General features: G+C 38.1%; 1 protein-coding gene across 1 annotated transcript in view; it reads left to right on the top strand.

The window, feature by feature from the left end:
* The first annotated feature begins 9,742 nt into the window (after window positions 1–9,742).
* The window catches only part of Tmem236 (transmembrane protein 236), a 45,788-nt gene continuing 36,627 nt past the window's right edge, over window positions 9,743–18,903 (top strand). The window contains exon 1 of the mRNA XM_003462773.4: window positions 9,743–10,066. Coding sequence (XP_003462821.1) covers window positions 9,810–10,066 — 257 coding nt within the window. The 5' untranslated portion in view covers window positions 9,743–9,809. The remainder of the gene's footprint in view (window positions 10,067–18,903) is intronic.

The following is an 18,903-nucleotide window of genomic DNA, read 5'->3' on the forward strand; positions in this document are numbered from 1 at the left end:
TCTTCTGCCAGGCTGCTCACTGGCTGAGCTCAAATGGAGCAGACTCTACGGGAAGGAAACAGAAGACCAGGAACGAGCACACTAGATGCATATGTGGGTTGTAGTGTACAGTGTCATTTAATGCAGTTTGATTCACCATCTACAAAAATACCAGTTTTTCCTTCAGCAATTAAATCATCATGCACATTGTTTTATGAAAGACAAAATATGTTCCACTTAACTGTTTAACATGCACATTGCTAAGAATTCATATAAAGTACTGAATTTAGATTATCAGTATGTGATGCTGCTGAGATTGAATCATGAAAAACACAAAAAAGACTAAACAAAGATTATATGTCCAATCAGTTACAGTTATCTTCCCCAATCAGTTAGGGAAGAGTAATCCTCTAGGACACTCAGTTTCTGATCCATTGTTTTTCTCTGTAAAATACTGATTTTCAGACTTCATTTACTTAATGTGGAGAATATTCTAGGTTCACTGAGCAGTCAAAGGAACAGCAACTGATACAACTGCAGAATCAGAAGTAAGAACTTATTATTGAACATACTGTAACTGTCTGACATGCTCTACTAGGAGTAGCTGTTGCCTTCCTAGCTAATTTACCATGAGCAATCCAAGGAGAATAATATGTGTATCAAGATTCTTTTTAGAAAGTTCTTCAGTTTCCCAGAGAAGAGAATTACATGCAGGGAACTTCAACTCTTATCTGTGGCTGCATCTGCAGTGACCCTCTGAAGTAACATTTTCCTGTTAACTCTCACAAGAGTTTAACACACCTTTACCAACAGAAGTTGGGCCCCCAAAATCATGAAGTTATGAAATGAAAACCGAGTGTGATTCCCAAGAAACTAGTCTGTTCTCGAAACTATGTCATAGAGATATTTGGTAAAATTGCCTAAACAGTTTGATCTTTGGTGATGGTGCAAAGCTGTCATTTTAACATGTGTCCCAAGTAATGCCTAGGTCTTACTGGCTTTGAAAACACTGATGGTATGCAACATGCTCCTTTGGAACAAAATTTCTTCTCCCACCTGGTGTGAGGCATCACGGACATTCTGAGTAGCTGAAGAAAGCTGTGGACCATTTCCCAGAAAAATGCTCTCCGAGAGTTTTGCGTATTATTTCAGGTTGCTTCAGAGAACTCTGAGTAGTGTATTTTGGGAAATTCCATCCTGCAGGACTTCTGTTCCCTCCTCACTCTCCTTTCTCCCCTTTTCCAATCAATTTTCCCTATCTCCAAGATTTCCCTTCATCCTGACCCCAGCCTACCAATCGAGCCTCTTGTTTCATTTTCCCCATTATAGCCAGAGCTTGTGAAAATGACAGGTTTTACAATTTATATTCTTAAACACATGAAAAAATTAAAATCAAAGGAATCAATACAGTTTCCATGTAACCTGGTCTTCAAAATGCAGAATACATCTATTAATGAAATGCTCCGACCAGGATTTCACAAGGTTCAATCTTTGGACTCTTTCAGGAAAACAAGACAGTGGAGGAGACTGGTGATCTGGGCAGGTTTGTGTTTCACTTTCTTCTCGTGCCAAGGATCTGCTCTCCTTGGGCCATCTTACAGCACAGAGAAAGTCACTGGAGGGCAGAGGTGAAGCACAGATGTCTACTCAGGCTTGGCCAGGGTCTTGTCAAAACATTCAGCATCTGGATCTCATCAACAATCAAGGATTCAGTCACTCAAAATTTTTAATTATAGAGACTAATTGATTTGTTACTAATCTGAATCCATCAACTCTGTGACACTGGCTTGATGATAAAAATTTGAAGTGTATTTTTTACAGAGAAACTTAAATGCCTTAGGTCAGATAATCGATGTTAAAAATAGAAATCATGTGGGCCACTACTTTAGTGATGGTGACTTAAATCATTATATTTTGTGTATTTCTATATTTATATGACATTAGCTAGATGTTTATATGAAATTGGTTTGTCCACATTTAAGTAAATAGGAATACAAAACAAATGGAGTTTTTAAAACCATATATGAAGTTTTTAAATGTTACTATAATATTTTGTATGTCTGATATTTTCATTTTTAAATTCCCATTGTCACATTCTAACGAGAGCACAAGGTTGAAAATGGACTTCGGCCAGTGGGTACTAGTGGGGTCTAGTGATGGGCAGTGAGAGGACAGTGAAGCATTTCCACTATAGGCTGAAGTGCTGTGTTCTGAAAGGCGTGTTTACAGAAGTAGTCCATATCTGACCTCTGGGAGCTCAGCTTCAGGTTCCCACTATTCCCAGAGTGATCAGAGTGGCTCACAGTGTCTGAACAATGTGGTTTCTGATGCATTCCTGCTCCTTCTGGGAGTCTGCAGCTGTGCATCCTGGGCAGAGTGTACCAATCTGATCAGGCCCCCGAGAGAAACTGTAGATACTGAGTGTCTCATGAGCTTTGCTAGTTGGTAACATGACATATCTGCTGTTGGGAATGGTCACTGGGGCATTAACTGGGTCCTGTGTGACTCCATGGGGAGAGGAAAATTGGAAACGTGCTCCACTGTGGCCTTGGCCCTTTACTGAGTTTGGTCTGTGTCCATTTGATGCAGTGAATCATAGCAATGAGTCTTGTGAGTTCTAGCAAATTATTGGAAGTGGTGGTGTTTGGGGCTTACCCTTATACAAAAAGATAGAGTCATTACTTTTAAGGAGGTCATATGGGGCTTACCCTTAGACAAAAAGATAGAGTCACTACTTATAAGGAGGTCATAGATGAGTAATGGGATGAAATACACACATTTAAAACCACGGCACAAAGTTAGAATTTAGTAAGGAAACTACTATAAAAAGAGATGGGGCTGGGCATGGTGATGCATGCCTGTAATGCCAGCTCTAGAGGTTGAGGCAAGAGGATCTTCATGACTTCAAGGCCAAACTGGGCTGCATAGTGAGACCGTGTCTCAAAAATAAAACAAGAAAAGGAGGCCAGATAATCCCAGTACTCAGGCAGGATGAGGCAGCAGGATCAAAAGTTCGAGCCCAGCCTGGGCAACTTATCAATTTGGTTAGATTCTACCTTAAAATATTTTTTAAAATTACTAAAAAGGGCAAGGGACATAGTTTAGTATGAAAGCTTTGAGTATAATCCCCAGTGCCAGAAAAAAAAAAGGGAGGGGAAAGATAAAAACTAATATTGCTTACAACTGGGTAATTAGATATGCAGTTCAGTCATTTCAGTATTTTATAACAAAGTTAATATTTCCTTTTAGGAACTTTGGAAGGATCCAGTTAGACTCAGGTTAAATGGAATTTATAGGTGGTCACTACTTTGCTAGGCCTCAATAGACAGATCAAACCAGAATAGATTCAGTTGTGCCGGACACCCTATAATCAAACTGAACTGAAAACATGAGCCGGTTTAAAACAAAACAAATTCACAGCTACTTGTCAGAAGGTGCCCAGCAACCCAAGCCAGGGTTGAGGAAGTGTCTTATAAAGAAAGAGGTTTGCAATGACCAATCTGCTTTTTGGTCTTCATTTCTGCTCGCTTCAACCCTTTCCTGCCTGAAACTGATGCCTGCTGCTTGACTGATTGGAGTTCTTTCTCCGTTTTGCAGAATGGGATGCTGTCCTGATTCCTGAACTGGAAATAAAAGCAATTAGATATTTGAATGTATTGTTGTCATGGTTTTTTAGGGCTTGTTTTCTAAGCACAGGGATGGTGTTTGCGTTTGGTCAGGAAACATTTACCTGAGCCTCCAGGGTGACCCTTGGCACTGTCTCCCCTATGCTCCCACCGTGTCGTGGGCGTACACTTCCCACTGTGCCTCTGTTGAAATCACTGTTGGATCTGTCTAGCTCCGTAACAGGCTGAAAAGACCCTGCCTTAGCTTTCTAAAGACTTTATGTCTGTGTATTTAAAGAATTTTGAAGGATTGACAACAAAAATAATGAAGAATTAAGTCAGAACAGAAAGTAGGAAGAGTTAGATAAGGCTTTAAAAGGTACAGAAAGGCCCAAGGCATTTACTCTAAATGGGATGGGGGCCACTGAGGCGGGTTTGATGAGAAAACGTAACTCATCTCATTAAATGTTTGTCAAATTAAATGGGCGCACAGAATGCAGTGTGAGCAGGTATAGTATATTACCTTCCACAAGACTCACACCTTCATAGTTGACATTTTAAAAGAGGATATTCTATCTTAGAAGGGTGAAGCTTAGAAGTTCAAAACTCACAATGTCTCATAGAAGATCAACTCAGAATTGTGATTAAAACGAAACCCTGCCCCATTTGGAGGAGTAAAACACTGCAGACCATGCAGCCACTGCAAGTCATGTGGAAGGTTAAGCTAGTTTATGTACCGTGGCCAATTTTCTCAGTAAGCATCATCTTACTTCTTTCGTGGGAGTATGAGTAAGACTACTGAAAATTAGTTCAAGTTGATTTACCCAAAGTGAGGAAAAATTTGATACCTTCACTAGTGAAATTGGGAAAATTTAGGCCAAAGCATCTTTGTTAAATATGAGGATGAATTTATGCTTAGTAAGGCTGTACCTACTTTTAAATAAATTTTAATTGTTTGATTAAATCTATCTGGAGTACTGAAAGACTAGATTGTTGTTTGTCTCTTAAACATTTAATTTAAGAATTATTTTTTCTTTAATATTTTTATAATTCGAAGCTTACTATGCATAATTTGTGTGATGACTGTAATAAAAGAGAAAATCTTCATTTATTTTCTTGATTTTTTTAAAGATCTGAACAATTATAATAGAAAAGTATTTCAAGGTACCATAAAGACCAACGATGTAATTCAGTGGTAGAAGCTTTTCAAGTTTCTGGGTTTAATCTCCAGTTTTGAAGGGGGAGAAAAAAGGTAATTGATTCTATCAATCAAAAGTACATAAATTTTTAAATGTAACAATATTCTCTATATTTTGCTTATTTTAGCAAGAGTCACCAAGTATGAGAAGGTTACAAAAATGAGTATGGTATTGTCTTTGCTCCTAAAAATTGCTTAAATTATCATTATAACTGCTTCAATAGACGAGCATACGAAATTACACAGTATCCTATTCTTTAAAATTAGTATAGCCCAGACTAAAATATCATAGCATTGATGATGGAGGTAGCATGGCAGATAGCATCATAATGTTACTAGGCTCACTTCCGGTGAGTTGTCTGGTAACACCTGCTTGCAAGGATCAGCAACTGTTTGGATTATAACTATCAGTAGATGAGGCCCAGGAACACAGTTTAACCTCCTCACTCAGCTCTCTGTGGATCCAGCTTTAACCCGAGAGCAGTTTGCCACCAGCTCCTGCCCTTTTTGCACATCAACATCACAGGAAACTAACCAGGAAATGCCAGAACATGCCAGGCAGTTTGTACACTTCGTTTCACACACCCTTTGCTGAAAACAATGACCAAGCCTTGAGATTACTAACGATTTTAGACACTTTCAATTTTTGACTTCCTGCCTGCAGGAAGGAAATGACAGTTGGAAGTGTAGAGAACAGGTGTTCCTCTGGACAGAGTATCTTCTGCTTACTAAAATAAAAATCACTGCATCAACACTCCTACGTGGAAGTGAATTCTAACCACAGGGCTCAGTCTTTCCACAGAGGATTCAGCTTCAGAAAATTAAATCTGGGGTTTTTTTTTTTCCCTGTCAGGACGTTCTTAAACCCAGCAATAAAGTTCACACTAAGGCACAGTGTTCTTTGAATCAGTACTGGACTAACCCAAGTAAAGAATTTGGGTGATTTGAAAATGCCCCTCCACGTTCTTCCAGTTTTGGCAGTGTGATTGTGTGGCAAATTCATCAGGGGGCTTAGAAGGGCAGGACTCAGGACTGGAATCAGCTGGTCCCAGCTGAAGGGTGGTAACTTTCAAGCCCTTTTAATTTCCCTTGGTCTTTGTCTGCAAGTCAGGCTCTGGCATTATTTCCTTCCAGTAGCTTAATGTTGGCATAATGGCATTTTTTTTCTTTGCCAAACTAGCTAGTTACTCTGCCAGTCTGTTAGGAATTCAGTCAAATCACGCCTTGAAAGAGCTGAGAATTGAAATCATTGAAGCCTATGCCTTGGACCAGGAAAATATCGCGCAGTCCTCCCCAGCCTCCTTTGTTAATGGCTCAAATCCATCATGGAATGTGGAGTTTTGAGGGAACTCGAGTTGGTAATGGTTGGGAGTGATATTGTAGCATTGTCACCCATACTATTGTTGCAAACACTTAGAAAGCTGTCCTAGTCTTCTGCTTGCTGCCTGGCTATTTTGTTGCTCTTTAGTACAGCCACAAATGGCCATGTGGAAGTGAAATTTGTTTGTGTGGCCCCTGCTACCGGACAAGCAAGGAAAAATAAACTGGTGCAGGAAAGATTTAAAAAAAAATAGAGCCTCAAATTTCTTAAGTCACAGTTACTATTTAAATCAAATTTGCTTAGTCTAAAAGTCTTTTCTAATGTTTATGCCTGTGAAATATTTAAACTATGGCAATGTTTATTTGTGTGTGTGTGTGTTTTGTTCTTTTTCTTCTCATTTTTTTTCCCCTTTGGCAATGTTAAGAATGGCTAAAAATCTCCTTCACTCCACCTCCCAAACCTAGGGACAGCTGTTAACAGTTTAATGAATACTTTTCTGGATTTGAAACTTTACATGTAAATAAATGTACAGCTACAATATTTTAAAACAAAATGGCATTGTGTCATTTATGTTATACAAAGCATCTGTATTGATCTCTCCCGCTCTTCATGTCCACATAAATCAATTATTTATCTATCGTCTATCATCTATCTGTTATTAATCATGAGCATTCTTACAACCGTTTTTCAAAGGAAAGGTCATAGTCATACACAGAGAGCGTTGCCATAGCAGTATATAGATATTGCTTTGAGTTAACAGAAGGAGAGATCAGGTCGAGTTACCTCAGCTGATGAGTTTTCTCTGATTCCTTTCACTTTCATTCTTTAAAATCCAGTGTTTTCCTCTGAATCATCTAGTAAATTTATATGGTGTCTGCTTTTTACACAAACCCTTTTTTTGGTACCGGGGATTGAACTGATGACCACACACTTGCAAGGCAGGCGCTTATGTGGCTGAGCTAAATTTCCAGCCAACACAAACCCTTTTGGTTGAAAGAACAATGTGTCCTCTTTGTAAGGACACATATGAACTAGAAAATTCAATACCTGAGGCCCCCGTGGAGACTGGTCTACAGGATGCTGTCAGTCTCTCAGCTTCTCACTCTCCAGCTCAGCATCATCACTGTGCTCTCTCTTGTATTCATTTGCTTGGCTTTCATTCAGTCATTCACTTACTGCCTCATTCATTCTATTCATTCATTATGTAGTTAGTGACTTCATAACATCCCAAGGATTGTTCTACTCCATACAGTTTGGCTTGCTCTAACTTTAAATCCTGGCATTCTTTCATGCTATTTACTATTTCTTAGCTCAATTTCTTTCTGTTTTTAAAATTTTTAATTTTCTTATTTTAAAGAGGGAAAAACAAAACAAAAAGATAAGAAAAACAAGAACGAAAAGAGACAAACAACAACAAAAAAACTCCAAAACAATAACAATATAGGCTTTCAAAAAAGGTTGATAAGAATTGAACAATAGTTGTTATTTTGCACAGTTATAGTCAAAAGAGTTGCTTAGCTTACCAGATATAGACATGCAAAATTGATCTAATCTGTTCTATTCCAACTCTTCTTTTCCCTTCCTTCTCTTTTCTTTTTCCGTATTTTTCCCCTTCGAGCAGCTTGTTACCTTTCACAATATTTACTGAAGATTTTTTTTTTTTTTTTTTTTTTTTTTGTCTTTTTCCTTTTTATCGGTACCGGGGATCGAACTCACGACTGCCTGCTTGCAAGGCAGGCGCTTATGCCGCTGAGCTAAACCTCCAGCCCCTTTACTGAAGATTTTGAACCTTACTCTTTCCGTTTCTTATACTAGGGAGACAATCCAGTATTTACACGTGTGAGTCTGATTTATTTCACTGATGAGTATGGTCTCAAGTCACATCTACTTACCTATAAAAGCTTCATTGCGATCCTTTTTCTAACTGAGTCGTACTCCATTGTATAAAAATTCCACATCTTTTTTATCCATTCCTCGGTTGATGGGCATTTGGGTTGTTTCCACTATTTGGCTATTACAAATCATGCTGCTATAAACATGGGTGCACAATATATGACTGTGGTATGATGTTTTCAATTCTTCTGGCATCTCAATTTCTTTTTTCTTTCTTCTTTTTGGTACCGAGGATCAAGCTCATGACCTTGTGCTTGCCAGGCAGACACTTGTGCTGCTGAGCTATACCCTCATCCCCTCTTAGCTGTTTCCAAGGATGAGGTCTGACTGATTAGCTGATACGAAGCCTCATGTTGATAGCTGGACATTCTGTGGCCTGAAGCACTTTCACACTAGGCAGATGTGGCCGGAGAAGAAGGATGGGTAATGGCAGGGTACAGCCCTTGATTCACAGCCCTAACGTGCCCAGCCACCCAGGTTTTATCTGTGGCTTTGGGTCACCCACAGGAAGTGTCCAACAGATGGTGTTAACACAACTGGTTCTCCTGACAGTGCCGTGCCTGTCTTCTATCCACATCACTGACTTTCCATTCCAAATGATCAAATGATTGCTTTTTCGCTGTCTACCATCTCCTCCCCTTCCCAAATCCTTTACGGGATATGAAGGAATATATATGTATATATTCCTTCAATGGAGTTTGCTAGCATCACTTTTCCTAGTTCTTGCTGTGCCCCAGCAGATTCTTGCTAACCACCGAAACTTGCCTGAATTTTTTCTATCAGAAATGTCATCAACACCCCATCCATCTTTATTGTTCTTATTTTGCCTTTCCCTTCCCTGAGCCCAGATGAAATTCTCCTGTGTTACTATAGCATTTCACTTATGCTCTTGACCTTTGTCCCTTTTTGTTATTCACAGATTTATTTTTGTCCCTGAATGTGAAAGTTGTGAACCCTTGTCACTTATACATCTTTACGTCTTTAGACCTAGTAAAGAAAGCTAGCGCCATGGGTTCTCAAATATATTTTTTGAAGGATTTGTGAATATAGTTGTTGTCTTTAAATATTTGATTTGCTTTAAGACTAAATATGAATAGCTCTTAATGTGTTAGTTCTGATAACAGGTTTCTAATATTGTCATTTCAGTTTCCTGACTAGTAAAGTAAAAACAACAATACTCTGTGTCAGAAGGCAACCAATGTGCAGTAACAGATAAATATTGTAAGTATCAGGCATGATATTAGTTTAGGAGAATGAAAAAGTGACCACAGACTCCTATTTTAAGCACTTTGAAGAAAAGTAAGAGATAGTTTCCTAAAGTTGAATACTCTGGGTTTGAATGTCTCTGTTTGCATGAATTTGCTTAGATATAAAAATAGAGGATTAGATTATATTTCCTTTCCCTATTTGACTCTCAATTTATATTATTCTAATGGTTCTATTTAATAAAAGTTGAATGTTGTAAAAATAATTTTTGTGCAATTAGCATTAAACACTAGGTTTTAAAAGCCTCTTTTTAAAAACAGTATTCCAAGGCACACTTTAGAGGTCACTTGATCTCTCATAACGGATGTGCAAATACATTTGTGCAAATACATCATGGAAGCGGCCACTTGCACGATGACCCTGTTGCTTTAAGGGCCTATGGTTGTTAAGTTAGAAGATCATCGAACCATGTGAGGGTCAATAAAAGAGTAAAGTCTCTGGCTAGTGATTCCAGGGTAAGGAACTTGAACCTAATTCAGTATCTGTGTGCCTGCTCACAATCACAGGGAGAGCGTGTTGGATACTGGGCAGCTTGCTGTTCCTCAGGATGGCTTCTGGAAGACTAATTAAGCTTGTGGTTTTTGAGATTCTCGAGTTTGCTGCTTTTTCCATCCCTATACTTGTGATTATGGAACAGTTTGCCACTGCCTACCACAAGGCAAGGAATATGTCCGAGGGAACATGGTATTGGCTGGTTGTTTCCTGTTCTATTGCTTACGTGGCTGTAGTGACTCTGTTGATCTGGATTCCCATAAAAGTTCTTTTATACAAGAAACATCATCTTTACCAAAAAATTACTGGATGGTAAGTAAAAGAAGTCTTTATCAGGGAAATCCTTGTGATGCTTTCAGATAATTCCTAATGTGTTACATTACAGAAGAATGGGCGTGTTACACAAGTGTTAAGGTTAGATTAATGGTGAAGTCAACCACTATTTCTGATATGATGTACCTTCTACATTTTCTATGATCATTTTTCTATGCAATAACAAACGACATGTGTTAATAAGAATGGCGTTAGCTGAGTCCCTGAAATCCTAAGATGTAAACATTACAACTAATTTCTTTGTACACTAAATTGCATAAAGTTACCAGTGAGGTTCTAATGTGGAATTTTACTTCCATGTAAAACTGAAAGTAGTATCTATTTTTAAATGTTTACATTGTGTTTTGTAGATCCAAGGCAACATTTAATTATTAACTCACCGAGTATTAGAAGCAATAGGTTTGTTTAGTTGGTAAATTCTATTGCTCTTGCAGTGAGAAAATACTGTTTCAGTGACAATAGAAATGTATTTTAAAGAAATCAAGTTTGTTTATTTACTTATTTATTGCTTTGTAGAAATCAGGATTTAATTTTGGTTTAACTAGCAGTTTTGCTAGACTGTCATCATGTAAAGATATAATAATCCCCGATGCCAATGCATGTTTTCCTTTTTGATCTTTAGATTCGATATCTTACTCTTTGATAAGTTAATTTTTTCCTTCTTTTTCCCCCAAAACTGGGCCTTGAACCCAAGGTGTTCACACTGAGCTACCCCTTTTTTATTTTTATTTTTTATTTTTTGTTTTAAGACAGAGGCTTACTAAGTTGCTACATTTCCCAGGCTAGCCTTGAGCTTTTGCCCTCCTGCCTTAGCTTCCCAAAGTGCCCAGATTACAACTGTACTTCACCACTCCCAGGTAAATTTTCTTTCATAGTGATTTTTTTATTTTAAAGTAGAACAACATAGAGAACATTTGAAATCATTAAGTTGAGAATTTAAATATAGGCAAAGGCAGAAATGTAAGAATAATACATAAAGAAAATAGAAACATCCTTGGGAAGATGCTGCCGTGGCAGAAGTGCAGATGGAGTTTGTGAAGTGACCCCCTGAACTTCAGAGGATTTTTCTGTTTTCCAAAGGTGGCGCTCTAACGTCTCAAATTGACATTTTGCAGTTGTCCCTGATTTTTTTTTAGTGAGGCATAGGGAACTTTCCAATCTTGACCAGATCCCTGGGGTCTCCTGTGGTATAACCGGGACCTGGAATGAACCCTCACCTCTCACACACTCTAGGGGTAACGCTTTGATTGTCCAAGACTCTGGTTGGACTAGAAATTGAGGACATGATGGAAGGTCCAAATGACAGCAAAGGTAAACCAGCAGAAAGCTGGCCCATTATGTGCCAAGTATGTTGGAGATTTTTTTTTTCACATTGGTTCAGATCCCTAGGACTATGGTTATGATGCAGGCAGAATTCTTTCTCATTTCCTACATTACTATTATCAGCATTATTATTAAGCTATAATTACATCTTTAGTGATTATTTTTTACATGTCATGAGTTTCCTACAGCATTTAATTTAATGCTATACCACCTCATATAATGATTTAACTCAATGAAGTAGCTCTTTTAATGAATTTATTATTAATATTTCCAAGAGGAAAATGATGATTAGAGAAATTAAGCAACTGACCCAAAGTCAGTTGACACTGCACTTTGGACTTAGGTCTTTCTCTCTAAATGATACTTCTGCCTACTACCTTAGGAAATCTCTTTGAAAGGACAAGGTCCCGATCTGCTGAAACAACTGAGATTAAGGATATACTACACTCCCTGGAATATGTTCTTATCTAGTGCCTTCTATTATCTACGGATTTCATTCCATACATCTGGCCTGGGAACCACCCTGTGCTAAAATAAAGTATCTGTCACCACAATTACCATCTTCAGTGATTCCTGTGAGAAGTCCTCTCCTAGCCTTTGGTTTCTGTTTGTGGGTGTGGCTGGTCATAAACGTTTTTAATAGTTTCAGATAATTGAAAGTTTATGTATAATTTCAGTGAACTATGAAACTATTCCCTAAAGGCCACTATCACAGAGTATCTTTTAGTGGCATGAAACAGAAGAAACAGCAAAGCATTATTCTGTGGACTTTGTACACTTTGTGCTTACCAATAAATGTGAACTTTAGGACAACACTGTGTAGTAAACGTGCTGATGTTCTCAGGTTGTAGATGAAGAAACAGAAACTTAAAGAAGTACTTTGTTGGGCGATAAGCTCACCTAGATTTATAAACCCAGGTCTGTTAGATTCCATGCAGTTTTATATCCTGCTATTTCTCCCTTATTCTTTTGAGCTTGAATGCTAAGGATGTTTCAGGACAACTCTTTTAATGCCATTAGGATACATTTCTCCCAGAGATGTGTATTTTGGTATTATTTACAGATGATGTGTATTTCAGTGTTATTTATAGATGATTCCCACGTATCTGTAGTTGAATATTGCCTAAGGTGCTATACAGGGTGTTGAGTCTTAATTGTTCAATCAATAAGATACAGAAATAATTGCTACTATAGAAAGCAAGAATTGAGAATAGGAACTAGCTGATCATGGTGGATCATTCCTGTAATTGCAGCACTTTGGGAAGTTCAGGGAGGACAAGTACAAGTGTAAGTTCCACCTGAGCAACTTAGTGAGACCCTATCTTAAAAAATGAAAAAGGCCAGGGATGTACCTCAGTGTGCAGGCTCTGGATTCAATCTCCAATGCTGAAAAAAAATTTTTGAAGACTATATTAGATACAGAGTTGTTTATGTGAAATGTAATAGATCCTTAACATTCACAGTTTTAACGTTGATGATTCTATTCTGGAGCCACCCTGAAGGCCCACATAGCATCGTGAGCCCCACAAAGTGAGTCTTTAGAGAGAAAGGGAGCCATGGGCTGGTACAGAGTTTGTCCTGGCAATACAACTAAGAAAGATAAGTCCTGGATTCAAATCCCAGATTTGACATCTGCATGAATTCTTTGAGCTTCAGTATTCCCATGAGCAAAACAGGGACAATCTAGTGTCTTTCTTGGAATATTGGTTAAGGAACTATATAATGTTACACCTAAAATCTTTCTCGCATCGTGGCTAGCAAGTAGCAAGCACCTAATGAATATCATTACTTTTGCCACCTTAGGGTGAATTGATTGTTTTCATTTAAAATCTTTGTTTAATCTTTGGAATGAGTCTGTGAAGTGGCAGGGGTAAGATAAAATTGACAAAGCTGAACAAAAATAGATGCTGTCAGTGATATTCCTTGATTTTGGAGAATTTCTAGGGCATCTTTTATCTTTTGAAAATAATTAGGACCAATACAGGACATCATTAGTCTCTTATAAAATACTTCTCCTTTACACAGTCCGGTTTATATCCGGTTGTCTCTGTGACTTGCGTGACAGTGCTGTGAAGCTGACCAAGTAGGCATAATTCTCATTTTATAAGGGAAGAAACCATTTCACAGAGCTTAAGACGTACACTAAATCAGCAGTACACCCTGGGCTTTAACACCATGCATGCTTGTTAAACACTTCCTCATCTTTTTAGAAGTATTGTTCTTTTTTAGGGTTCCCTGTCATTATTCATAAGGGACAAGGGAGATGCTGTGGAGGAATAAAGAAAAGCTATTTACACGAACACCAAACTGTCTGTTCAATAAACAAGAGAAATCCTACCAATAACATGTGCAACCACTGAGCTACAGGCCAGCTAGACACCCAAGGAAGTCTTTCCAGAGAAGGCACAATGTGGGCCGGACAGCCATGAGTGTTTGTGGGGGCTCCTGCGATCCTGAGCTCTATTTCAGGAACTCTGACATCCTTTGGAGTAGACTCTGACCTGCCAGGAATCCTAGGCACTATCAAAGATTTCAACAATTTGGGCTGCATTTTACTGGCTTAAGTCATTAACACTGGTTAAGATTTTGTTGTCGATTTATGTTAAGCAGTGGAATAGTAGAAGAAAGTGTAGTCATAATAGAATAAGAACAAATACTTATGGAACATTTTCTATGTTCCAAGCACAATTCTAAACAATTGTCTTTACTATTTAATACCTTAACATTTACATATAAAAGTACAATCCCTATTTTGCAGATTAGAGAAATTGAGGCATGGGAATTTCAAGATCACACAGCCAAAGAGTAACTGAGGCAAGTTTGTGCCAAGCGATCTGTCCTCAGAGCCTGGTCTCTTGAGCACTATACTGTCCCTAAGTAGTATGAAACTAGCCAAGATACTCAAAATAGAGCCCACTCTTCTGAGCATCTTGAGAGTTGCTGGTAAGACACTGTAAATTAAATATTCGTGCCTGCCAGTTACTTCTTCCCAGAACCCTCCCTTGGGGCAGTCTTCTTTGTACACACTCATTGTCAGAGTATCATAATTTTGTCATATTCTGGCAGGCTTTCTCTAATCAACCAGATTATACCTTTTGATTTTCTTTTATTACCGCATGCAATGAATCACCATAATGCATTGCTTCTTCTTCACTCCCTGTTCTGCATGACTGCTTACTGTACCCAGTTAGGCCCATACTTGCGGGACACCATACATTTGAGTTTCTGGTGTGGTGCCCTAAATTCTTCAGATTCACACCCAGTGTCAGATCTCCTCGTTCTTCCTTAATATGCCAGTGAATTTGACCAGGGTCTCGGGGCTCTGCGCAGTGCTCTGTTATTTTCCCTATTTTTGCTCTTTGAGTACTTCATCTCCCATCATCTTATAAGCTACCACTTCTGAGAAGACAGCGCCCAACTCTGTGCCTCAGTGGGTGACTTCTCTTCAGTTACTGTATCTGTATTCAAGGTCTAGCACTGGATGGTAGGTGGTTGTGCCACCTTGCTGTATCAATCTGCTGTTTTCTCTAATGTGTAGAAATCCATCAGTCATTCTTATCCCATGGTTCCAGTATCTTTTATTCTTTTGTAAATCACCTTGAGATGCAGATTAGCTTTTTACTAACTGGATATGATTTCACTGAAGCCCTAAAGCTCTTTGATGCAGCTGCTGGCGTCACCATTAGCCTCATTTGCAATGTCACCTGGTTCACAGCTGAGGGGATGGTTCACTAAAACCCACAGAAACATTTGCTGTCATTGCAGGATTCCCTCATCCCACAGTTAGGCAGCTCCCATCAGCCTATCTATGCATTAAGATCAGACTGAGTCAGGGTGTCAGATGTACTTTTAGCATGGTTTAGATTAATGAATGAATAGCTGAACTATTTTCCACATGTATTCAGTAGTTTACTCTCATCTCTATTTTATGTTGACATTAGCCATCTTTCTTTTTCTTTTAAAGAGAATAAAACCAAACCAAACCAAACTGAATAAGGCTAATCAGAACAAAACAATGAAAGCAATACAAGCCTTCAAAACAAGATAATAGGAAATGAACAAGGGCTACTACTATGGAAATAGCTGTCCATTAGATCAGACATAAAACAAAACAAAACAGAATAAAACCTATCAAAAGAATGAAGGTATATTTTAAAGAGAATAAAACTAAACCAAACGAAACAGAATAAAGTCAATCAAAACAAAACAGTAAAAGTGATACAGGATTTCAAAACAAGATATTAGGAAATCAGCAATGGTTACCATAATGCCTCTTGTTACCTTCGTGCCTGAATTTCTTTCCAATTCCCATTTCTCATCCATTCAGTGCCTTTATAAGTCAGTATTAAGTGAGTAGCCACTGGGTACTTGACAGGCCTGTCCACAAGCTAACATCAGGAGTACAAATTGCTGCATGCAGGATATAGCTAGTGTTCAGGACTGTCTACTCTTTGGCCTCTGCCTACATGTCCTGTCTTCCGATACAAATTCTTCCTTCTAGCTGGTTCTATCCTTGGACTGATATAGGGTAATACCTGACTGCATTAGGGATTTTGTACTCTACTATGGAGACTGCACAACTTTTCATGAAACTCCAGAAGACACTATGAATACTATGCAACACTAGAAGCTGGGATTTCTTTTTTTTTTTTTTTTTATTTAAGAGGAAAAAGAGAAAAACACAAAACAAACCAAAGCGGTGTAAGGGTACACGTAATACAGAACTACAAAAAAACAAAACAAAACAAAAAAAAAACAAAACAAACAAAAAAAAACATAACAGTAAGAAATCACCTGTTAGTAGATTACATATTATCATCTTGAAAATAGTTCCTCAAATCACAGTATCAAAGAATACAAGGTGGACATTCAAACAGGGAGACTGCAAACAGCTGTGTTCAATGTTCCAAAAACATTGATAAAGTCAGCTATTTAACACCCCTAAACACACTTGCTGTTATATCCGTTAGAGCTCTTTTTTTTTTTTCCCCTCTCTTTTTACAACAAAATTTACACATTTTGGATTTTATTACTCCTTAGTGCTTATTACTTTTTTTTGGGGGGGGGGAGGAAGAATACAGTCAAATATGGCAAAACAAAGCTGTCAGTCAATACCAAGGATAGACATAGCACATGGTGTAGAACAGAGTACAAGTTTATCAACAATGGTTATCAATGTTGTCCCTTGTTTCCTTAAAAAGAATTGTCTATCTCATTAGATATTATAAAGTTGGACAAAACAGTAGAGAACAAGACCAATAAAACTTAGGCATTGTAAACATTACAGGACTTCCAAAGAAGACAATGGTCAAACCAGAATGGATATCTTAGTGAATCTTATTGTCTTCAAAGTAGTTGCCTATGTCTTCAAACTTGATACTACCATATAGAATGGAACAGAGTCTAATCAGTCAAAACAAGATCGTGGGAGTACTACAGGACTTCAAAACAAGTTAATAGGAAATCAAAAAGAGTTACTATTTATATATCCTAATTTTTTGAATTTTTTCTTTAATTAAGACAAACATAAGAAATGACTAAATAATTTTTTTAAAACAATAAGGGGGAGATTGAGATAAAACAGGACATAACAATATAACAATAGAGGTCACAGCATGACTGTTTCAACAACCTAGTACTTCACCACCATATAACCTGACTTAATAGTAGTTACCATAGTGTCTTTTTCCTTGAAATATTTGGATAAAACTTCATATACTCTAGCTTCAAATATTTTCATATCAAGAAGCCCAGAATAAAGCCTTTCTAATTAATGAGTGAAAACTTTATAAGGCTCCAAGGCCACCTAATGGGGAATCATGATTACCACATATTTTTATATATTTGAATCGTTACTTACATTAGGGAAACTATTCGGTATTCACACATGCGAGATTGATTTATTTCACTTATGAGTATGGTCTCAAGCTGCGCCCATTTATTGATAAATATCTCAATGTGATCCTTCTTTATAGCTGAATAATACTCCATTGTATAGAAATACCACAACTTTTTTATCCATTCCTCAGTTGATGGACACTTGGGTTGTTTCCAAGATCTGGCGATTACAAATTGTGCTGCTATAAACATAGGTGCACATATATCACTGTGGTATGATGCTTTCAGTTCTTCTGGGAATATGCCTAGAAGTGGAATAGCTGGAATAAATGGGATTTCCAGTCCCAACTTTTTGAGAAATCTCCAGACAGATCTCCACAAAGGCTGTACCAGTCTACACTCCCACCAAAAGCTGGGATTTCTTTAAGTTATCAAACTTACAGGACTTTGCGACAGAAGTTCTAGATAACTAATATAATATATTAGCATATCTTCTAATAGCATAAATGCTATTAGAAGACACTAGAATACTATGCAACAAATCACAAAATTTTATGTGATCCACCCATGAGTCCAATATTAATCTAGCTAACGCAGTCATCAAAATTTAATACTGATCATAGGGGAATTTTTTTGTAATTCATTCTTTCCACCTCACTTCCTGCCCCTCCCCATCAGCCCACATAGCACCTTCCCTCTATGGGTTCTTAGGACTCTGCTGTTTAGATGCAAGTTTATGAGGCAAGGATTCAGAAACAATCTCAGAAGGAAGCCTGACTTGAACTGGGCTTGGAAAGATGAGGGTGGAAAGATGTGCAAGAGGGGATGACTAAGAGTCATGAGTCAATAGAAGAATAAGCATAATTTTTTAAACAGTAGGAGAAGACCAACTTGTTTAGAAAGGGGCAAGTAGAGTGAAATGAGATGAACAGTTTTGCAATTGCAGATGTGTGGGTTTTGGAATCAGAAAGACTGAGATTGGAACTCCTCTTTCACCTCGGACTGGGTCAAATGAATTACACTTTTTTTTTTTTTTTTGGTCTTTTTCCTTTTTATCGGTACCAGGGATTGAACTCACGACTGCCTGCTTGCAAGGCAGGCGCTTATGCCGCTGAGCTAAATCCCCAGCCCCCGAATTACACTTTCAGCATCAATTTCATCGTCACTCAGCAGAGTTGTTGTGGAGTTTATGTGGTGTATGTAGCACACTTTTCTCAGGTACTTGGCATGGAGTATGAACTCAGCTGGAGTGTAGACAGGGAGTGTTGGCATGTTCTGGAGAGTTAAGACCAGATTGTGGGAATCCTGGAAACTTTGAATGTAGGCAGGCAAAAGCGAATCTTGGTACATTTCTGAGCAGAAAGGCTTTTCTCAAGTTACTGTCTGACCTTTCCAGCTGCTATGCTTCCTCTACTAGGAGTCTCAGGGCCAGAATGTTTGCTCATAAACAGGAAGTTTTAACCCCTCATGGTCCAGCTCTGTTCTTTCTTCGTGGGCCACACTCTTAAGAGTCCTTCTTATTGCTGCTTTTTTAATAGACCCTCGTGAAGGGACATTGATAGCTCTTAGCCCATTTCTGTGGGAGGGAAATGCACCATGCCCCAAGTTCTGTTCTTTAGCCGATCTGTGTTATAATTGTATCACTACATTAGTTC

This window comes from Cavia porcellus, unplaced genomic scaffold (genome assembly GCF_034190915.1).
Source record: "Cavia porcellus strain 051 isolate PalLab524CR breed Dunkin Hartley unplaced genomic scaffold, mCavPor4.1 scaffold_27, whole genome shotgun sequence".
In the NCBI taxonomy this organism is placed as follows: Eukaryota; Metazoa; Chordata; class Mammalia; order Rodentia; family Caviidae; genus Cavia; species Cavia porcellus.